Source organism: Prinia subflava, chromosome 2 (genome assembly GCF_021018805.1).
Source record: "Prinia subflava isolate CZ2003 ecotype Zambia chromosome 2, Cam_Psub_1.2, whole genome shotgun sequence".
NCBI lineage: Eukaryota > Metazoa > Chordata > Aves > Passeriformes > Cisticolidae > Prinia > Prinia subflava.
Genome location: NC_086248.1, coordinates 14,040,489 through 14,060,948, shown reverse-complemented (window position 1 = coordinate 14,060,948; position 20,460 = coordinate 14,040,489). Strand labels below are relative to the sequence as shown.

General features: G+C 37.7%; 1 protein-coding gene across 8 annotated transcripts in view; it reads left to right on the top strand.

The window, feature by feature from the left end:
- Nucleotides 1-20,460, top strand: part of GREB1 (growth regulating estrogen receptor binding 1) — an 88,755-nt gene that overhangs the window by 21,922 nt on the left and 46,373 nt on the right. For 6 of the 8 annotated variants that reach the window (XR_010083877.1, XR_010083875.1, XR_010083876.1 and 3 more), the window contains exons 2-4: nucleotides 10,798-10,954; nucleotides 15,094-15,219; nucleotides 15,940-16,116. Coding sequence is in view for 5 of the 8 variants with exons in the window: in XM_063424844.1 (XP_063280914.1) it covers nucleotides 10,798-10,954; nucleotides 15,094-15,219; nucleotides 15,940-16,116 (460 nt within the window). In the remaining 3 variants the exon portion in view is untranslated. Of the gene's footprint in view, nucleotides 1-1,639; nucleotides 1,883-5,722; nucleotides 5,891-10,797; nucleotides 10,955-15,093; nucleotides 15,220-15,939; nucleotides 16,117-20,460 lie in introns of all 8 variants that reach the window. The other 2 variants (XM_063424835.1, XM_063424826.1) reach the window with 2 other exon arrangements.

Below are 20,460 nucleotides of genomic sequence, written 5' to 3'. Positions count from 1 at the left end.
TGTTAAATATAGAACATTTATAAAGCTTCTAGTTCACTTCCATAGTAATACAAAAAGATACCAGTCACTCTCCTAAATCATTATTTACTAACTTCTGGACAGTTTCTTTTTCACATTCTTAAATGGAGTGCTTTAATCTAAAATCTAAGAATAAAATTGACTACACTAGAGTAGAGCCTGTCAGTTGAAAGAGACCCCATAGGGATCATCTTGTGCAACGACCTGACCAGTTCAGGGCCAACCAAAAATTAAAGCATGGTGAGTATATATAGAGAGCATACATTTTAAAAAATTACCAAATAAACAGTGAAAACTTTCAATTAATATGAAAAGTGTTTTCAGTGAAAGCACTAAATCACCAAAGTTCCCAACAATTCTTCAATAGGCTTTAGAATTCAGGTTTTTCCCTCTTATGTTACAGAAGAATCAGAGGGTGTATCTTTAAAATTTAAAAGTCTTATTTAAAGCATTTTTATAGAAAAAGATACTGTTCTCACAACCCTCCCTAGCCATGTACTGGTACTTTTATTTTGCATATATTAATGTCCATATACTTTGTGCATAGCTAGATGAACACTCTGATCTAGCAAAACATGACCCTACAAGAATTACTAGTCTTCAGTTATATCAGCTGCCATCAGTGCCACTGAACAACGGAGGGGGAATATACAATCAACAGTGAGAGATGTTTTTCAGCAGTAACCTGAGTTTAGAGTACCTTGAGCCAGGCATGAAACCATGTCCTGAGAGGGAAGAGTGAAAGTGAAGTTTCATGAGCTGTACCAAAGATACTCTGCATATGAAGTTTATAATGCCATATATAAGGCTATACAGAAACTTAATTCCACTGGGAGCCTAGACAAGTGCTTGATTTTACTCATTTCAGTAATATTTAACTGAGTTTAAAATCAAGCATGTAACTGAATGTTGCATGACTTGGAGATACGAGAGAAAGAAAATTCAATTATCAGAATTACTGCTTTTATTTCCGAAGTTATTTGTTAGCTAAAGAAATATTTGATAAATACATTCTTTCCAGAAACATCCTCTGTACATGTACTGTAGCTGTATCTTGACAACATCCAGTGTTTGTTTAAATGTGATGCAACAGCTGATTCTTGGTATTTCCAGTGTTACATTGTACGTGTTCTCTCAAATACTGTTTTGATTTCCTATCCTTTTGTACAGGAGGTATGGGCATAGTACCAACACAAAGATAATATTGCTACATACCTGATTTCATTCTCCTGTTAATCTTCCTTCTGTTAACAAAACAAAATACCTGCAGTACACACTTTATGCTTTCTTTAGTGATTTTGATATCTTTAAAGTACAAAAGCACATCTTTATTTCTTAAAAAAAAACCCCAAACCATTTCAGTCCTTCCAAAAGCCTCCAGCAAAATGTTGATGATAATATTTCAGATTGATGGATTCGTGTGTGCCTGGCTGGGAGCACCATGACCCAGCACAGCACTTTTGTATTAATAAGACATAAAGTCAGACCATTTATCATTTAGTATAGCCAGCACACAAATTAGAGAACAGCTTGCCAGGGTATATTGTGGTCTCATTTCTTAGTTTTTGCCACAATTGCAGAATAGATAGCTTTGAAACCTTCTTGTGCTCTGCTGTGACAGGAGAGTGTTCGTGTCATGGTGACCCGACTGAGTTGTTCAGTTGCGCAGTGCTGACTCAGGAGCCTTAAGTGTGCTCACCAATTTGCCAAGCAGCAGGCTCTTTTAAATGAAACAAAAAAGGAAACTCCACAAAGACAATCACTGGCAGTTACCACAGGTGTAAAGTGTTCAGCACTGCAATCAGGATCTGAAACTTCTGGATCATTTACTGGAAGCCACTGAGGAGTGCATGCTTTCAGTAAGGTACAGTATATCTTTTTGTTGCACATTTCCATGCTGAAAAATACTGTTACTGTTTAACAAAAATGCTAATATAACATACACCATCTTATATTGGTTACTCTTCAAATATAATATTTGTGAGACACTTTACAGCTAATATTAGTCTTTTAAATATATTAATTTGTCTGCATTTTCTATCTCTTGTTTGCTGTCCTTGGTTCGAGGGATTTCCTCTTAAGGAAAACTTAAAAAAACTAAAAGTTCAGACAACTTGAATTTTTAAGCTCTCAAAGTAGACAACTCAGATCTAAAACTGCTAAGTTCAGTTTCGTAATTAAATTTGAGGATTCTACTGATACTTTTAGCTAAAGATATTTGAATAATGCTTTGGATTGCATGTTTTTGTTTGTGAATGTTTCTTATTTAATGTATTTTAACATATAATACTTGTGGATCTCCAGATTGAGGAAACCCTGAGGTTCAGATCTATTTAGTAACATGATACACTCATCTACACATGTTTATGCTATCCACAGATGTTGAGGCATTTTAGACAGCTCCCATTGTATTTGTGTCTACTCTTTGTTCATTAAATGGAAAATATGACCCAGCTACAGTGGAGTGTGCTCTGCTAGTAGAATCTGTGAAGCTGTCTTTCAAGCAGCGAGGCCGTGTGCTGTGAATGAGGTGAAGCCTCTGAACCTGTGCACTCTGTGTGTATCCTTGGAGATCTGCCACAGGCACTGGCTCTGCCTCTGCTGCCCTGGCAGACAGCTCCAAGGAAAGAAAGAAAAAGTGTGAAAAGTGTGAAGAAAAGAAAGCTCCAAAGTGTGCTTAAGCTTTCCATTCTGGTCAGTGTGTGTGTGTGGCTGCCCCATGGACCTCTGCTGCACTGCTTCCAGGGTTGAGCCTGGAGGTGTAGGGGTAGTGATGAGTCTGGAGGCTTGGTGTAAGGAAAAACAAAAGTCTGGGTTTGAGAACGCCTCAAAGAGCTAACCTGTACAATCAGTACAGCATTGCTCTTTGTATACCCCTTTTGGAGTTGGAAAAGATTCTTGGAAACACTCTATAGCACCAGTAATGAGAAGAAAGAGTAGTATGCCCCAAGTTCTGGTTTCTTAGAATTTTCTTTAGAAAACATGCATTTCACGATCATCTCTCTCCTGATTTGCCAATCTACTCTGAGATCTCAAATGGGTGTTGTGAAAGGTACGGAGGAGATGCCTGAGACAGTTCTTGGAAAGAGAGTTGTGTCTCCTGAGGTAATAGTGAGAGAGCCTTTGCACTTCCAGGAATGCCCCAGACATGTACAACTTGGGGATATGTTTTACTAATTTTCCAGTCACCACTTTGATCATTGCTTCCTAGCCCTGGTTTGTGGCACCTCTTTCCCTCCCTTTCTCCTCCCTCTATTTGGCTTCTTCCTGCTGCTTAACAAGCTCAATTGGGTTTATGTATGTAATTATTTTTTTTTTTTATGAGAGTTTGAAGGTGGCCTCTGACAGAATTGCTTTCATCCAAAGCCAGGAGCTGATCAAAGCAACACACAAAAGCCAAATGGGAGCCAAGGCAGTGCTGCCTGACCAGCCTCAGGATCAGGGTTCTGTGCTGGAGAAATAGTAAAGCATTTTAAAAGTAATTTAGCTGCACTATGCTGGAAGCTGCTAGTAAGGGATCTTCTCTCCAGTAACACCTGCAAATTTTATGAGATCCTGTAGGAAAATCAAGGAAATCTGCATCAGAATACATTGTTTCTTGCAGAGAGGGATGTGAAAGAATTTACAGGATGAGATGCTATTGGCTAAATGTATTTATTGCCCTATCATATATTAGTCTCAGTCTGCACTATTACTGCAACACTGGACTATCACCCAGCTCACATTTATTTTTATAAAGAGGCTCCTTGGCCCAGTTGTCAGGATATAAAAGAATTGCAAGTCTTTAAAATGATGGTTCATGCTAAAACAAGAAGCAAATAAATGAAAACCAGTGTCATCATTGTGTCTGAAATAGATTTCCAGTGAAAATTAAAATAGATTAATAATAGATGCTAAGTCACTTTTTAAAAGTCCAAGTAAAAATTTCTTCTGAATTTGTTTTGCAAATACAGATTTCTATCAGGCATCAGTCCTAATAGTGCTTATGATTATGATTTTTTAAATCTTGAATTGTAATCCAATATATGGCTCTTAACAAAGGATTTTCTCTTATGAGCAGTTTGAACTTTGGCATTTTTAAATTCTATTTAAAATAAATTAAAATATGGTGTCATTTTAGCACAAAACAGTACTTTAAATGTCTCAGAAAACATCAGCTCTGGTTTGAGAGCAGGCATAAAAGTTGCTTGGGTGAAGGAAGCTTACATTTTCTGTAGCCATAAAGGAAGCCCAAACTGTGTCTTAAAACCAAAACAGTCTTTCATCCTTAATTAATTAAAGGAATCTGATTGCAATTGGAGTTTTCTGGTTTCCCCCAGGAGTACAGTGTAGGCTGTCACAGCTTAGATTCCTTGTCACTAAATTGCCAACATGCCTTAATCCACATCCCTCAGCATAGCTGCATATTTTAATGAGTTTATGACAACTTAGATTGCTCTGGATTTCATCTGGCTTTTTTTGTTTTTGGTTCAATGTAAAGTTGAATTTGTATGAGAATTTGGGTTTTTTTCACACATATCAGGAAATTAATTTTGTTTTCTCTATAGAAAATATTCATTTGCTATTTTTGCTGCTGTTCCTTGCATGAATTGTAGTATTTTAACTGAAAAAATGAACATTCAGAATTAATGCTTATTGGTTTTGTGGTTGAAAAATTTCAGCAAAAAATAAGAAAACACCTTTTTCTAGATTGAATTGTCTTTACTATGGCCAAAATGGATGTAAAATAAATCCATAATAAGAATGATCCATTAAAAATTTTGATTTATTTCCTGCCTGAAGAAAAAGAAAGCAATAGCTTTTTAATAATGTTTTTTATTGTGATGGTTTAACATTGATTTGTCCAAGTTTGTTTCCATCCTTTTTTATAGTGGTCAATTAGGAAATGGACTTGATTTTTCAGTAGGTGGGGGAATTTTTCTGTATTGAATTTCATTGCAAAAGTGTCTGTATTAATCTCTGCAGCAATCTCCTGAGAATAAAGTCATTTCCCAGTTATTTACTTCTGCAGTGAATGAGGGAACTGGTTTCAGTGATTAATATAAGGAATTTGGCTTGGAATCTAGAGTTGCCAAAAAAAAAAAAAAAAAAAAAGAAAAAACCAACAAAAAACCCTTGACACCTTTCAGTCTGCGCTCCTGTTCCACCATCCTGTTGCCTGGAAACATGAGGGAGGAAATCCTCTCACTGTTGATGCAGGAGAGAATACCTGTCAGCCTGATTTTCAAAATCAAAGGAAGATAAAAATTAAAAGCAAACAGAAGGTAAAAAGAAGTGGTAGCGAGATCTGAGTAGTCTTGTTACAGTATATTCTTTTTATGGAAACAGCAGCAGAATTGTTTCTGGCTGTGTAAAGGTGGTGGGATTAAATTCTCTGTGACCTGTCATCAACCTTAATCAGAGTCTCTGTGTTTCATCATGAGCTACTATCCAAATTTTTTGGAAACCATTAAGTTTAATCTGGACTGCTCTTTAGATAACATTTCTCATGTAAGTCCACAAGACATATAGAAGTTCTAAGGTCTGGTAACAGAGAATGAGCTAGAATTTCTGGCAAAGGTAACTGCGGTTTTATTTAAAGGTTTTTATGTTGGGTTTTTATGTTGCATATAAAATGTAATGGACCAAATGGGGTCTACTGAACTGCCAAACTTTAGTCATTATTAAACACAGAATGATTAGAAACTTCTCATTTGTCTGACAGCTTTACTGCCAAGGAATGAGTTACTTCCCTGAAGAAGTGGATTTCAATCAACAGATCCATAAGTGACTACTGATTTTATTCTTGTTGATTTTGGTAGAGTTGGGCTCAGCAGAGGATTGTAATTTCATTTCTCAGCATCTTTTGAAGCTTGAAAATTTCTCTTTCTGGGTAAGACTAACAGCAGAAAATCAAACTCTTCTTGGAGATTTTCGTGAAAATTATTTTGGCAAAATGTTGGTCTGGAAGTAATCTCAAATGAGATGAGGTTTCCCACGCTCCAATATTATATCATAAACATCAGTCCTTTTTTCCCCTCTCTCTCTTACTGCCAACTCAGTCTCACAGAATAGTGAGAAAATAGATTTGACTTCCAGCAGCTAGTATTTTTCTCAGAAATTGGCAATAATCCACCTCTTTACAATGCTTTTAGGTGATTTTGTACTGACAAAAAAAAAGCTTTGTAAATTACTTCTACAAGTGATAATTTTGTGATTCATCAACAACTAGGTTGATTTCTGGAAGAATAATTTTCAATTTGTCTTTGCCCATATGGGCTACAGCTGTATTACTAAATGAAACAATTGAAGGACAGATTTCTGTGTGCCAAAAATCAATTTTCTGTTGTAATGTCTTGGCATAGCTCTGGTGCTTGTACTCCCTCTCTTCAGTGGTTCCCAGACACACTCCAGGAGTCACAATGGACAGGGAGTGTTCTCAAAGGGCATTTTGGATGGACTAATCTTATTTTGAGGCTAGCAGTAAAGACATAACCTATAATACTATACTGGGTCTCGTGGGGGCTGAATATCAGAGTGTGTTTTAGTTCTCCTGAATCAAGAATTTTATGCAGCCTGTGGAAATGGATTTTATGTAACCTGTGGGAAATAGAAATCACACAGCATCACTTCTACATGTGACACACATTAATATAGGAGATTTAAAATAATTTATTCTTCCAAATCCAAAGCTAGAGAAAACACTGTAATTACAGATAGCTTAATGGAAATAAAAGAGTAAATTGTGATGTTTCATGGCTGAACTGAATCTAGGAGGAAGATCTTGGAGGACATATCACTGCCAATGAAGAGAATCAGTTTTGTGCTGTCTCCAAATTTATTTTTCTTCTTACAGTTACATTTACATTCAAGTTCCTACCCTAAGATTTCTTTCTTCTTAGACTGATGGTTTTAATACAGTTTTTAAAGAATTACTAGAGTCTTTACTGAGCTTTACAAATATTGATGGATTTTGAGTATTACTGGATGAATATAACATGTTCAAAGGGCAAAAGAATCACACACCTTTTTCTGGTACTATTCTGTTAACAAATTGTTAACCTGCAGTAAATAATGCTTTCTCCCTCCTCACAGAAAAACTTTAATAGATAGACTTTTAGATACCTAAATCCATTGTCCATGCAAACAAACCCTTTCTTTCTATGCAAGCAAAAAAATGACTTTTGTCACAGTGATAGCAAGTTTCTTTTGGAGAGCATGAGAACATCTTGGTATTCTCCTCTTAGCAATTGCTCTCTTAAACTGTTTCAATGAAAGCTGGCTGCTCAAACTTGGAAAACATATTCACTGCTATACAGCAATAATGAAAGGATTAATGTAGTAAAGTAGCAGTGTTGATTGTATTGTGTAATGCAAAAAACTTGCACCTTAATATAAACATTCCCACCTATAATAACTTGTATGTTTTATCTAAGGCTGAATTTCTTAGTAACCAACCAGGTCTTCCTCATTTCCCACTTAATTACCTTGATTATTTTTTTTAAGTCAACATAACACAGCCTGCATATACTCTTTAGTTTCCTCAATTTCTGCTGCAGGCAGGCTTTATTTCTCAGTCTATTCCAATGGGAGTTGTTAAAAGCCCTGGATTACTTCCCATGCTCTAAAGTCCATAGCATTCCTTAGGATACCCAGTCTGTCCTAGGTGTAAGATTAATTTTGTCCACAACTGCTGTGCTAGATCTTCAGTCTCCACAAACCCCTGGTGCTCCTCACTGCAGCAGGTGAGTGGGGTGTTGCTGTCTTTGTTCTCCCTGCCTGATGTGGGTGCTGCATGTCCTCCTGCTGCTGGCTATCATCCTTATTGTCACCAGTCATTGTCATGGCTCTCTGTAGGGATTGCCCTCATGGCTGAGGGAGCTCCTTACTTAAATCACAGCTCTGGAGGGCAGGCTCACAGCAGGTTTTCTTAAACCCTGAGTTCAGCTGCAGTTGAACTTGAAGTTGACTCTATATGTGACAGACATGCACCCTTAAGAAGGTCCCTGTTTTTCTTAATCACATAATCCCTGTTTACCACTGAAATGCTGACAGTTCCTTATTTGGAATTTGAGATGCTCCTTTCAGTGACTAACAAACTTTTACTCACATTTTCAGATGCCTGGACTTGGCATCTCTCTTTGCCGGCATTATCTGTGGGTTTCTAAGGCATTGGCCTGACCTGGTTCATTTGTATCTGCAATTTTTTTCTGCAGCTTCTTTTTCTGCTCAGAGTGTTTTTTGTCTTTTTATCATGCTCTTAGGTGGCCCTTCCAGGTCCAACTCTTTGCCTTTTTTCCCCTCCTTGTGTTGGCAAGTATTTTCCTCTGCATGCTCTCCATGGAAACTCACCATGTGATAGGGAGGTGCCCTTTGATTTATCAGTAGATGGGGTCGAGGGCCATCCTTCTGTGTCAGTGTTTTTTTAGTAGATCCTGTCACTGTGTACATGCATGGCTTGGACTTTCACAAGCATTTGAAAGTTTAGTCTGTGGTACCCAGCTGTACCCAGGAGAAACACAAATCAGGGCTGAGTTCATTGAAGCAGGGACACAGGACTTAGTTTTTGCTTCCTGTGCCAAGGACTTAGCAATTGGCAATTCAGATACCAGAGTCTGGGCAGCTCTAAAGAAAAGAGGGGATCACAACTGTCATGCAGTTAGTGGGAAATGGTTTCTCCCTTGCTTGCTTTGGAGAAGTAATTTCTCCTGCAATTGAGAGTCAGTGGGACTCTGAACAGCAAAGACTGGCGCTGGCAAAAAAAGCTCCAAAGTGACAATTTTCTGGTTCCAGTGGTATGTGTTTTATGATGAAAAATAGCTAAAAAGTATTTATCATATCTTCCAAAATAGGTTCCTGGGTTTGTGATTGTGTTTACACTGATTGTAAGATCACACAAGCACATGACAGCTTACAGATCCAGAAAGTATATTTTTGTTTCTTTTTACCAACCCATTCACAAAATTAAATTACCTGCCTAGTAGACAAATAAACATGCTTGTGTTGCAAAGGATTCCAGAACCCACCTGTTTCACAAATAATATAATCTTGACTGATTTCTTATCTGTAACATCACATTGATAAGATGCTGGTTTCTGCCATCCTCAGGATTAAATACAGGGTTTCTCTTCTACCACTCATAGGCTCTATAAATCCTGAGCAAGCATTCAGCATTGAATATAATTAATTTCAGAGCTGACCTGGGGTTTCCTTGTTAAGGACACTGATGTCAGGCTTTCCTCATTGTGTGCAGCTGCCTTTGGTGTAGGGGGAAGCAGTACTCAAAAGAGGGTTCCTATCAGTGTGGGATGGGAACTGTAATCTGCTTTCTGTGATGGAAGAGAAGGTGTAGCCTGATTTCCATTTTAGCAGTGAACATAGGGTCTAATAGGCTCTGCAGCTTCACATTTACCCTTTACCAACTGGGTATACCAGTACTATTCAGTGCAACTTCTCTGTTTGATTTTGTTTATATTCATGAGTATTTTGTTGGTAGTGCCTTCTTTTAATCTAAACCATTTTCTTCAATACTGAATCCATTGTTTTATAGTTCTTTTTATGATCCTATTAATATTGTGTATATCTATTATAACAATGTTACGTCAGGTAGTACTAGCTATACTCTCTGTACAGTATTAACATGATGCAAACAAATACACTGAAATATTATTATATATATAAAATATGCTTTACAAAGTCATAAAAAGATATCCAAACAACAAGTTTGTATGTTGTTCCCTTCAATCCCCATTTTCCATGACAAGCAGTATGTGGTTTCTTGCTTGACTGATTCCTGCAGGATGCTTCCCAACAGGCTGATTTCCCAAGCCACAGCCAGTGCTGAGGAGGGGCTGTTCAGTGTTCAGGAATTACTGCCACAAACAGGAAGCATTTCATGCTTTCTATTCACAGTTACTTGAGCAGGGAAAGGACATGGGGCCCAGGGCAAGAGTGACTTTGTAATAGGGGAAGAAAGCTGACATGGCTTTTGGTTACACCAGTTCATTGTGTTCCCTGTGGAAAGCAGGCGTCAGTTAAGTCCAGGGAATATTCAGCTGGAGTAGACTGTCTGCTCAATGACAGAATGAATAAATTACACGGTTTCACTAAAAGTAAAGTGCTAATAAATAAATGAATGCAACATCAGTCCATGCGAATGGATACTGTTTCATTCTAACAACAACAAAAAAATGCTAGTTTTACCAGAAAAATACTGTTTAGGGTGAAAAGTAAAAGTTATATTTCACCTTCTCTGGGTTACATCAATGCTACATTATTTATGAGACAGCACCTCTAAAAGATATGTTCAACTGCTTTAGCCAGTGTCCAGCCATAATGGACCCTGCAAAGATTAGTGCACAAAACTGTGCTATTGCCCAGATCATTTATTCTGTTCAAATTGCTTAAAACAGAAAGACTGTTTAACAATAGATTGATGCCTATTGAAAATGCATCTCCTCAATTGCTGTATAAATCAAGGAATTACTTGAGGCAGATTTCTAGTCACTTTTTCAAGAAGGTGCCAAAGCTTGCTGCCTTATACACAATTCGGCTGAATTGCAGAAAGCTGTTACTTTTAGATAACTTCCTGTAATTTACCAGCAGGATCTGCTCAGGGACTGCTGCAGTCAATGTTCTTTGCCTTTCTTTGTGGACAATGAGGCATTTCTCTTTCATGAGAAATGTGGAGCCTGGTATCAGCATGCAGTGATTGAGTTCTGAGTGCTTAAACTGTAATATGTTTAATATATTTTTTATTTTTTGCTCTTGTCTTTTTTTTTTTTTTTTTTTTTTGAGAAGATGGGAAATTCTTACGCTGGTCAGCTCAAGACAACACGGTTTGAAGAAGTGTTGCATAATTCTATTGAGGCCTCTCTCCGCTCAAACAACTTAGTTCCCAGACCAATCTTTTCTCAATTGTATTTGGAAGCTGAACAGCAACTATCATCACTGGAAGGTAGGACAAAAAGGAATTTCTATTTCTGTCAAAGGCAGTTCTGCTATTTGCTCAGCCACAGCTCAGCGTGCACATTTTAAATCATAATATGGATAAACAGAAGGTTTTGTTTGGATTTTTTATGACCTGTAAATATATATGTATTAGAATTGGATTGAAAATATAAACTGCACTGTCTTTTATTTTGACAGAATTAAACCACTTCTCAGATTCATCTATACACAAAAACTGAAGTCCTATGAACTGTTGTATTTGTGCAGAAGTCTTTGGAGATTTGTGACATAAATCTGTTATCCTATAATTTATTATATACTGCTGAAAGTCACACAGTAAATGGTAGAAAACCCATAATAGATTTATAAAACATATATGATAAGACTGATTTTCACTGTGCATAAATACAGCAGAAATATTTTTTAGCTTTTGAGATGGTTTGTAATTATTTCAGGCATAATATTGGTAATTATTCTGTGGTTGCAGAGGTAAAAATTTATGATGTGTACTTTCACAAACCCTCCACAAGTTGGTATTTAACACATAGGATCCTGACTGAATTTGTGTGTGTGTTTACAGAAGCCTGCTTTCTCAGTAATATAGTTTAAATAAACTGTATGGATCTGATAAGCAAACTCATGATGCTGTTTGGTGTTTGTTATTTGTACTGGTCTCAAGGTTTCCAGTGAGTCTGCTGGTGTGTGCATAACATTGGCATGCTTCTGTAAGGTTGTGTTTAATAATTTGATTATTTAATAATTTCTGTCAAGAGGGTGGAGTTTCATGTCTTTTGTCCACACCTCCTTTCCCACTTTTCTTTGCTGCAGTTTCAGTGAGAAATGCATAAAGGTCCACAGTAAAGCACAACACATACACAAAATCAGGCCAAGGTGTAGTAACAGATGAAAGTATTTTGCACAAGTTAGTCTTTGCTATTGCCTCATAGTGACAGCTGTGAATATTTCTTGAAAAAAATCTGCTCACACATCATTAGTAATTTCCTCTTTTTTCTTTTTTTTTTTTTTTTGCTAATATAGTGTAAATAATGAATATATGTTAATTGTTTAAATATATATGCTGCATATTCCCTGCACAGTGATCCTTCTATCAAACCCTTCCATAAGGATTTAATAAAATTCCACAGCAGCTGTGATGTCACAAAATTGATTAGGATATCAGTTGGGAAAGATGCTACAGGAGCAGATGCATTGTTCAGGAATAAAAGTGCGATTTCACAGTTCTGTAATTTCTTTCTTTCTTTCAAAACTTTCAAAGAACTTTGCAAACCTTGAGGGCCAGATTCAGTGTTCATTGTAGTTAATGGAAACAGAATTGAAGTGTAATTAAAAGTCTCATAACAGCCTGGCAGAGAGCATTCCTTTAATGAAAGTTCCAGACAAGGGGAGCTCTGAAAGCACCTACAATAGAATGCCTCCTAGGTTGTTCCTCAGGTGGAAGAGGTCTTCAAGCTGCTCTTATGTACTGCAGCCTTGTCAGAAATTGAATCTTCCACTTCTAGCTGCATGAATCCCTGTGCCTTGAGGGCCAGGAGGCACCTGAGTCAGAGACATCCTTGGGGGCTTGTGCAATGCTAATGAAACCCTTTATAGGTGGCAGCAGGTCATGCTTGAGTACTTTCTCTTTTACTCTTTCCACTTTTGAACTGAAAATGCTGTAGCTCTCTTATTTCTTAGTCTCCACTTCCATTTTCCATTTCTTTCTTAAATCACCTATTATGGTTGAAAAACCTCACAGTTTACCTCTGTCCAAAGGGGAAATAAAACACATCCTGTTCTGTTCACTTCATCTCTACATACATTCCAGTTATCTCCCTTTTCATGAATTTTGCCATCTTTTGGATCTTCCGCTGTGCTGAAATAATACATAAACCCAGCAAAAAGAAAAAAGGAAATTGGTAATTTTTTTTTTCCCTTAATTAGATTTTTTGCTGGCTAGCAAGCTGAGATGGCTCAGCAAAGGCTCCATTAAGTGTTAGAGCTGGCACAAAGAGGAGGGAGGGAAAGGAAGGAAGGAAAGGAAGGGAAGGGAAGGGAAGGAAGGAAGGAAGGAAGGAAGGAAGGAAGGAAGGAAGGAAGGAAGGAAGGAAGGAAGGAAGGAAGGAAGGAAGGAAGGAAGGAAGGAAGGAAGGAAGGAAGGAAGGAAGGAAGGAAGGAAGGAAGGAAGGAAGGAAGGAAGGAAGGAAGGAAGGAAGGAAGGAAGGAAGGAAGGAAGGAAGGAAGGAAGGAATTTCTTGTCTAGGAGCAAGGGGAAGGAGAGACAGACTCATCCCTTTTGCATTGCATCTGGATGTTAGTCAAAGTTATGTCATAACACATAACTTACCCTTTTCTCAAACAGCACCGATGAAGAGTTTCACTCCTCCCTTCATTCAATTGCAGCATTTTTGTCTTTGGACTATGCCCTTAAAACACTGGTGTTTAGTGTTCTGTTCTTAGTTGTGTGCACCAGGACTGGATCTTAACGTTCAGAGTTCAAAAGTAGGCATATCCTTCAAATCCTCTTATACATTGGGCTGTAAATCTTAACGACCTTGACGGATAAATCTTCCGTCTCTAGATTTACTTTCTCCTCCCTAGTTCTCATTTATCCTACAGTAGTTGTCTAGCTAATTGTACAATAAGTTGTCAATAAAATAGAAGGATATTCTAAGGAGGGTTATAGGAAAGAAAAGATAAATCCTTGAGATGATATCCTGTGGGATTCTGAGTACCTGATCCGAAGGCAATTGAAGCACAGAGAGTATGTCCAGTAGACCGTGGGCTTTGGAGGATGATTGCACTTCACTGTTTTTCTGTTTCAAGACTAAAATCTGGATCAACAGAGTAATGTCAGTGCCTAAGTGCTCTTTTACTTGTCCATGTACAAGCACCTATTCAGCTTCCTGCTGGTCCTCAAGTACCTGCAGCCCTTCACCACCCAGTTTTGCCAGTGATAGCTCTTGTTGTGATTGCTGCAGGTCTCCCTACAGACACCTAGATGCCTACAAGCCTAAGACATAAACCCCATTGGGTTCATTTAATACTTGCGCACTGTCTCTCCTGTATGTGAAATGTTCCCCAGTGCTGTCTGTAGAAGTGTTTTCCCCATTCACCAGTTCCTTGCTCTCCTCTGTTTGCCCCATTTGTCCCATTTGCCATGAGTGTATCTGAGCCATAAGGGGATGGAGCCATTGGTCAGTGTGTTTTTCTGGAGCTGTTGCATCATGCATGAAAAAACCATTGTCCTTTGGGTGGAGAGAAGGAAAGAGGCAACTGCTAGTTGAAGGGGTGAAACACACAGCAATAAACACACCTCTAAACACACCTAACACGTTCTAAAAATTGCTGCTTACATCATGTGTTCCTCTTCAGCATTCAGTACTGCCTCCATAGTGCCTCCTGGACTAGCACGGTCCAAGCACAGGCTGGTGTGGATCATCTTCCTGAACATCTGGTTTCCTTGACACTGTACAGGGAGTGTCAGTGCATTACTTGGAGCTCTGAGTTCTGGTAGGAGACAGACGGGCTGAGAATTAGGTGTTCTTGTCGTGGCATCACCTGTGGTGAAACTAGTTTCAAGCAGGAACTGTTTTTTCAGTGTCCTGTACAAAACCAAGGACATGGTCAATACCTAATTAATGAACTCTGTACTTGGACTGTAGCCAGGACATTCTAAAGTGTCAAAAAGCCAATGACTGTGGGTTTTATTGGCTGTTAATATTATAAACAAAGGATACAGTTACACTGTTTTGATCAGCAAGAGTCCAAACATTAGAAGCTCATCCCCTAAAAATTGTGCACTCATCTTAAAAGAGTAAGGTTTTAAAAATTAGTAAGGGTTCTTTTTATTTGTCCTTTAAAGTGTTTTACTTTCTCAGGTGCAGTTGAGTCATGGTTTTGAAGTTCTTTTGCACAGAAACTAACATCTTTATTTTCTTGGTTAAAGGCATTCTATCATAAGCATGACTGGAAGTTGGAGCTTTAAGAAACAACAACTAGCAAGAGTTGGCAACAGTAAAGTCATTGTCAAGAGTAGAGAATCCAGTTTGCTCTAATACTTTCTGTAACTGGGTCACCATGTTCACTCACTGGTTTGTTGCCAGCATTTTCTGTTGTCCAAGTAATTTATGCTATGGTAATTTACAGCAGGCAGCAGAGCAGATAATGAGGAAGAAGAAGAAGAAGAGGAGGAAGAAGAAGGCTCAGAATCAAATAGTCCTCCTGTTTCTTACCAGATGAAGCCTCCCCCAGAAGGATGTTGCACTACTGATGGTAGGAATACAAACTGTGCTGTCAGAAGCATTTGCCCTACTGAAAAGGGTTGAATTTGGGCTGTTTCCGCTATAATTTGTCAGAATGAGATAATCTCTACAATATAGAAATCCAAAAAATGTCAGTGTTCATTACCTGCCAGATAAAGCTGGATTGCACTCAGTTGCTCTTCTGTTTGACAGGGCCTTTGTTCGGTGTCAGATAAGCATTTGTGTTGGAATGCCTGGCAAAAGGACAGAACTTCTCTTCTTTGAGGCAACATAGGCTTTAAAATGTGGAGTCTGAAGGCATGGAATTTGCTAAAATGAGTGTGATAATTCTTATTGCCTTATCATCACTCTATTTAAAGTGTGTCTTATTCTATGAAGCCATAAAAAAATACTTGAAAACACAGGAAAAGCTGGTGAAATTCACCAGATTTTGAGAAGTGTTTTCTCCCTTTTTGAATGTCTGAATTAAGTTATGATGATAGTGATGAGTCTCATAAATATGAAGGTTACAATCTACCACCAAGAGAAACTTCATTGTATGGTTTCAAATTTTTGTTTGTTTATGGCTGACCAAAATGCAGGGAAGAAAATTATCATTAGTATGCCCTTGATCTTAGTGTAAGACTTTGTTTTTCATTAAAAATATAAGAAGTCCTTTAATGAAGACAATTGTGAGCTGGGAACAAAAACATCTTGTCAACTTAAAATAAGTGGAATTGATTTTTTCTAGGTTTCTGCCAGGCCGGTAAAGATTTGAGACTGGTTTCAATTTCTAATGAACATATTGAGGTGCCATCTGGATTTTTACTTGTTGGTGCAAAGTCACCAAATTTACCTGATCACCTGTTAGTGTGTGCTGTGGATAAAAGATTCCTGCCAGATGACAACGGGCGCAATGCCCTGTTGGGTAAGTGTCTGACTGCAGTAACTGGATTCTTCTGTGCTTCACTTAATAGCTAATTGTTTTTTGAGTTCAGCAGATCTTATTTCTATTCCACATCTCCAGTAATGCTCACAGGTCATGCACAAGAAGCTATCAAGTCAGAGCTGGCTGTTTGCTTTGGAAAGATACAGAGTGAGCCACTTCATTAGAGGTGTTTCATCATCTTCTGTCCATTAGCCCATGGCTAAAGTCATTATTTGAGTGGTGCATATCCTACCTGCTGGAACTCCACATCTGGTGACTGGACTGGTTGAACTGCTGCCTGTGTCTGTTTTAGCTTTCCAAATACAGATGTGTACAGAGTGGAGGCTGGTCAAGTGGAAATTTCAGGCTCTTATATACATGTAAACAGTTTAATGATAGTTTAGATGACAAAAAATAATAACCATTTCAAATTGATTTCAATGGAGATAGGGATAACATCCTCCACTGTGTTTGAACAATAGCCTGGGTTCTGGATCCTAACCTATGACTTTTTACAATCATCACAATATAAATAAATGTGAGTGATTAGAAGTTGAAATTTTTTCTATATGTGTGATCAGTTAATATTGTGGGTTTGAAAAATACTCTTAGGAGGATGCTTCAATTTATTGTGTTTAATCTAATTAAAAGTTTAACTTCTGACATAAAAATAGGTCCTTCTATCTGTTTTTATTACAGTCTTTCTGATTGTCATTAACTTCATCCAAATCAAGCCAAATAAGGAAGATCTGCAATTATGTGAATTAATGAAATTAATATTATTAGAATGCAATATTTTTTATATTGGGAAAGGTGGTGCATAACTGGAGAGGGAACTCATTTTGTAACCAGACACTCTTGGGTTCATATATATTGTTTTCATAATTAACCAAAAAAATGATGCATCATGTATTTGTGCACCAGTCTGAGCTTTGAATAACAAAAGCAACACATTTTCCAAGAATTTGAAGAGATTTCTTTCACAAACACTGAGGGATATGACGTGAACTCAATTGTTATCTCAGTTTGAGCAGCTCTTCAAGGCATTTGGGTTGACAGTGGAGTGTGAAGGTGCATAATGTGATTCTATGTACAGTAATTTCTTTTCCTATGTGATCTTGTAGAATTGGATTGGTCACAGTGCATTTGACCAGTGATTGTAAAAGAATTAGGAGGGCTGTAAATCACCCACGTGTTGTCATTTTAAAGATAAAGACAGGAATGTTGTACCACTCAAGTCATTCAGTGCTAGCACTATTAACAGCTTAAGCTCCTTAGGCTGTTAGCAGAGAGGAAGTAGTGTATTTGTTAATTGCGTGCTAAACAAGAACAGAAAAAGGCAACAGGAACGTAATTGGGAGGGTTTTATGCTACTTTCATCCTCAGTTTGCTTATTTAATACATTTTAGTTTCCTGAAACCATTTAAATGCTTATTTTAGACTGCTGTTATACACTTAAACCCCAGTGAATCACTTTGTTTTGCAGAGAATTCTAGTAACTCTGTAATATGACTTTTATGTATTCTACAACAAGCTCAAATATAAAAGAACTTGCATACTTTAAGATCCAAAAAAACAATATCATACTGACATAAGGATGTATACTATTTGTACAATAGAGCATACTGTGGATAGAAATGATTGTTTGATTCAGGTTTTCATATGTCAGTGCAAGTCAAGTCACGAGAAGTAAAATTAGAATCAGACATGAGTAGCCTCATGGTTTCGGACACTCAGTGGGATAAAAACCAGAACCATCATTGCTCTAAATAATCTATTAATGTAGCACAGTGATCTCTGTCTGGCAGTAGATTTAAATTGAAAACACGTCATATAAAGAAAGGAAACTGTTTAGTGTCTTGCTTTTCCAGACAGCACGGAAGCTTTATTTTTGGTATTCTGACTTTAGGCAGTACTCCGTCAAATATGTTGGCCTTTTGAAACAGCATGGAAAGTGGTCCCTTCAAGTCGTTGTAAGCTTAGAGGGAAATTGAATTGGATTCATTTTGAATTGAAATTAACTGTCATGAGAGTATATCCCACACTTTTAGTAAGGCTTGTTGGTAATGCAGAAAAAGGATTTGTAACCCTTCAACCTCACTAGGGTTTTTTGTTGTTGTTGTTGTTGTTTTGGGGTTTTTTTGCCTTATTTTATGCTTTTTCCTCTTAATATACTGTATTTTTGTAAGGCAACTATTACTCAGTACTGTTTTCAAAAGAGTTTATTTAAAGAGAGAAGGCACCAATGAGTCACCCAATAGTTTCCTGATTCTTATGGTCTGCTGCATATGTTTGTGAAGCTGCCTGTGGATTGTACAAAAAGACCAGAAGAAAGCAGGAAATATATCAGTAGTTTCAGGGCCAGATTTTGTCTTATGATCTTGTTCTCATTTGGGGCTGTTGATATTTCTCTGTGGCATGTGCCATTTTACTGATAATGCTACTAAGTTATTCCACCATCAAGGCAGATGTGCTTGTGATTTGAAAGTCATTTCTGTTGGAGGTTGTTTGTTTTTTAATTTTTACAATTGATGTGTTATTCCATAGGAAGAAAACCTCAACAGTTTCTGTAAAAGACTGTATTTTTGACGATGAAAATGTTTTCTGTCTGTAGGCATGTTCCTCATATGATTCTATTAATCGTGTTAGATCACTGGTTTAACTGCTTTGCAAAACAGTTTTGGGTTTTTACCTTTAGGAAGCTGTTTCTTGGATTTTTATGCAGTCTAAAGGAATGCTTAGATGGAGGAAGTGATCTGTGATAGTGAGATATTTATTGTTTCCTAATTAAAGCAGCAAGCATATATCACTCCAAAAGGGTTTTTTTCTCTTCTTGTTTTGTTTTTTTTTTCTGGTTCTCGCTCTTCAGGGGAGTCTCTCATGATAAACAAAGCAGCTATTCACCCATCATTTTCCAAAAGACCAAACAGCTGCCTATTTTCCTAGCAGGCAACAAGAAATCCCTTTTTTTCCAGTGGGTCCCTGAGGTCAGAATGGCAGAGGAAAAGATTAGTTTGCTTGCATTGTAAGCTGTATGTAAGATGAAAACATTGTGGCATAAAGTACTGTGACTGCTTCTTATAAATATGCAATGATCTGTTGAGCTTTTGTAACAGTACTGAGGTTCCATACAATGGAGCTCTCCTGCTTGACCATATTGATTTTATTCATTTTTTAAACATGGGATTTCAGTCCTCAAACGGAGTAGTACTGTGTAGGTGGAAAAACCACGGAGCATTGTCAGTGTTTGTGTGCCTTTTTCTGTGAGTAGAACTGAAAAGAAAAAATACTTGTGGTGAAAGGTTGAAAATATAATCATTCTTTGTTAAAGCAACCTGCAAACTTTCCACCAAAATATTTTCATGTTAATTAAAAGCCTATTACTCATTTAAAAGAGAAACAAGAAGAAAATTTTCTGCACTTTATGAAAGATTTGATTATGCAATATTGAGTGGCTGTCCTTCCCTTCTGAAGCTCACTGTAGATCCCTTTCATTTATGGTTCATGAAAATGGTTCATTTTCTCAGTAAGAAGGTAGGTCAGGTTTCATAACCTTTGGTCCAAGGTCTTTCTTCAGAGCACAAGGTCCCTGCTGTGGAAGAGCTTTTTAAATTATGGACAACTGATCATTGTGATGTGAGCAAATTCAAGCAAATGCATATGATAAATCACAGATACAATCAAATACCTTCTGATTAAACAAACTTCAGAGGGGAGCAGCCTTTAGTCACAACTGAACTGAGCTCAGTATGAACCAATGACCGAAAGGTGAAAGGCTTTTAGCCCCTAAACTCCAGGCATTGATTTCTAATTCTCTTGTGAAATCAATCCCATGACATAGATATATTGAGTCACCTTATGGCTGCCCCAACTCCCCTGACCTTTGTCCTCTCTATAATGTATGGAAGAATATTTAATGCAGCTTGTTTATGAAACAAGCTGTCCCCTCTATCAGCTGCTGCCTTGGGCGATGGTATGAACAGGGCATTCAGAGGATGATGAAATGTTTGGGTTCTCAGTGTTACTCAATCTGCCACATAAAATGCTCTGAGCAGGGGTGGCAGAGCCCTGCAATGAGAAATGACTGAACAGCATTTTATTGCATTGGAACTGTAAGAGCATGCTGTGTTGTATCTGTGGTGTCAGGGCTGAGCTGCATTAATGAAGCAGTGGCTGTCACTGAAGAGTGTCACACAGGGAATGGGATGGAAAAGGGTGTTGGCAGGAGCTTGCAGGAAAGGACTCAGTCTCACTCAGAGGGGCTGGAGAAACTTGAGGTGAAAGATGATCATTTGACTTAAAGAAAAATTAAAAAATAAATTTATAAAATGTCCTCCAAGGGCT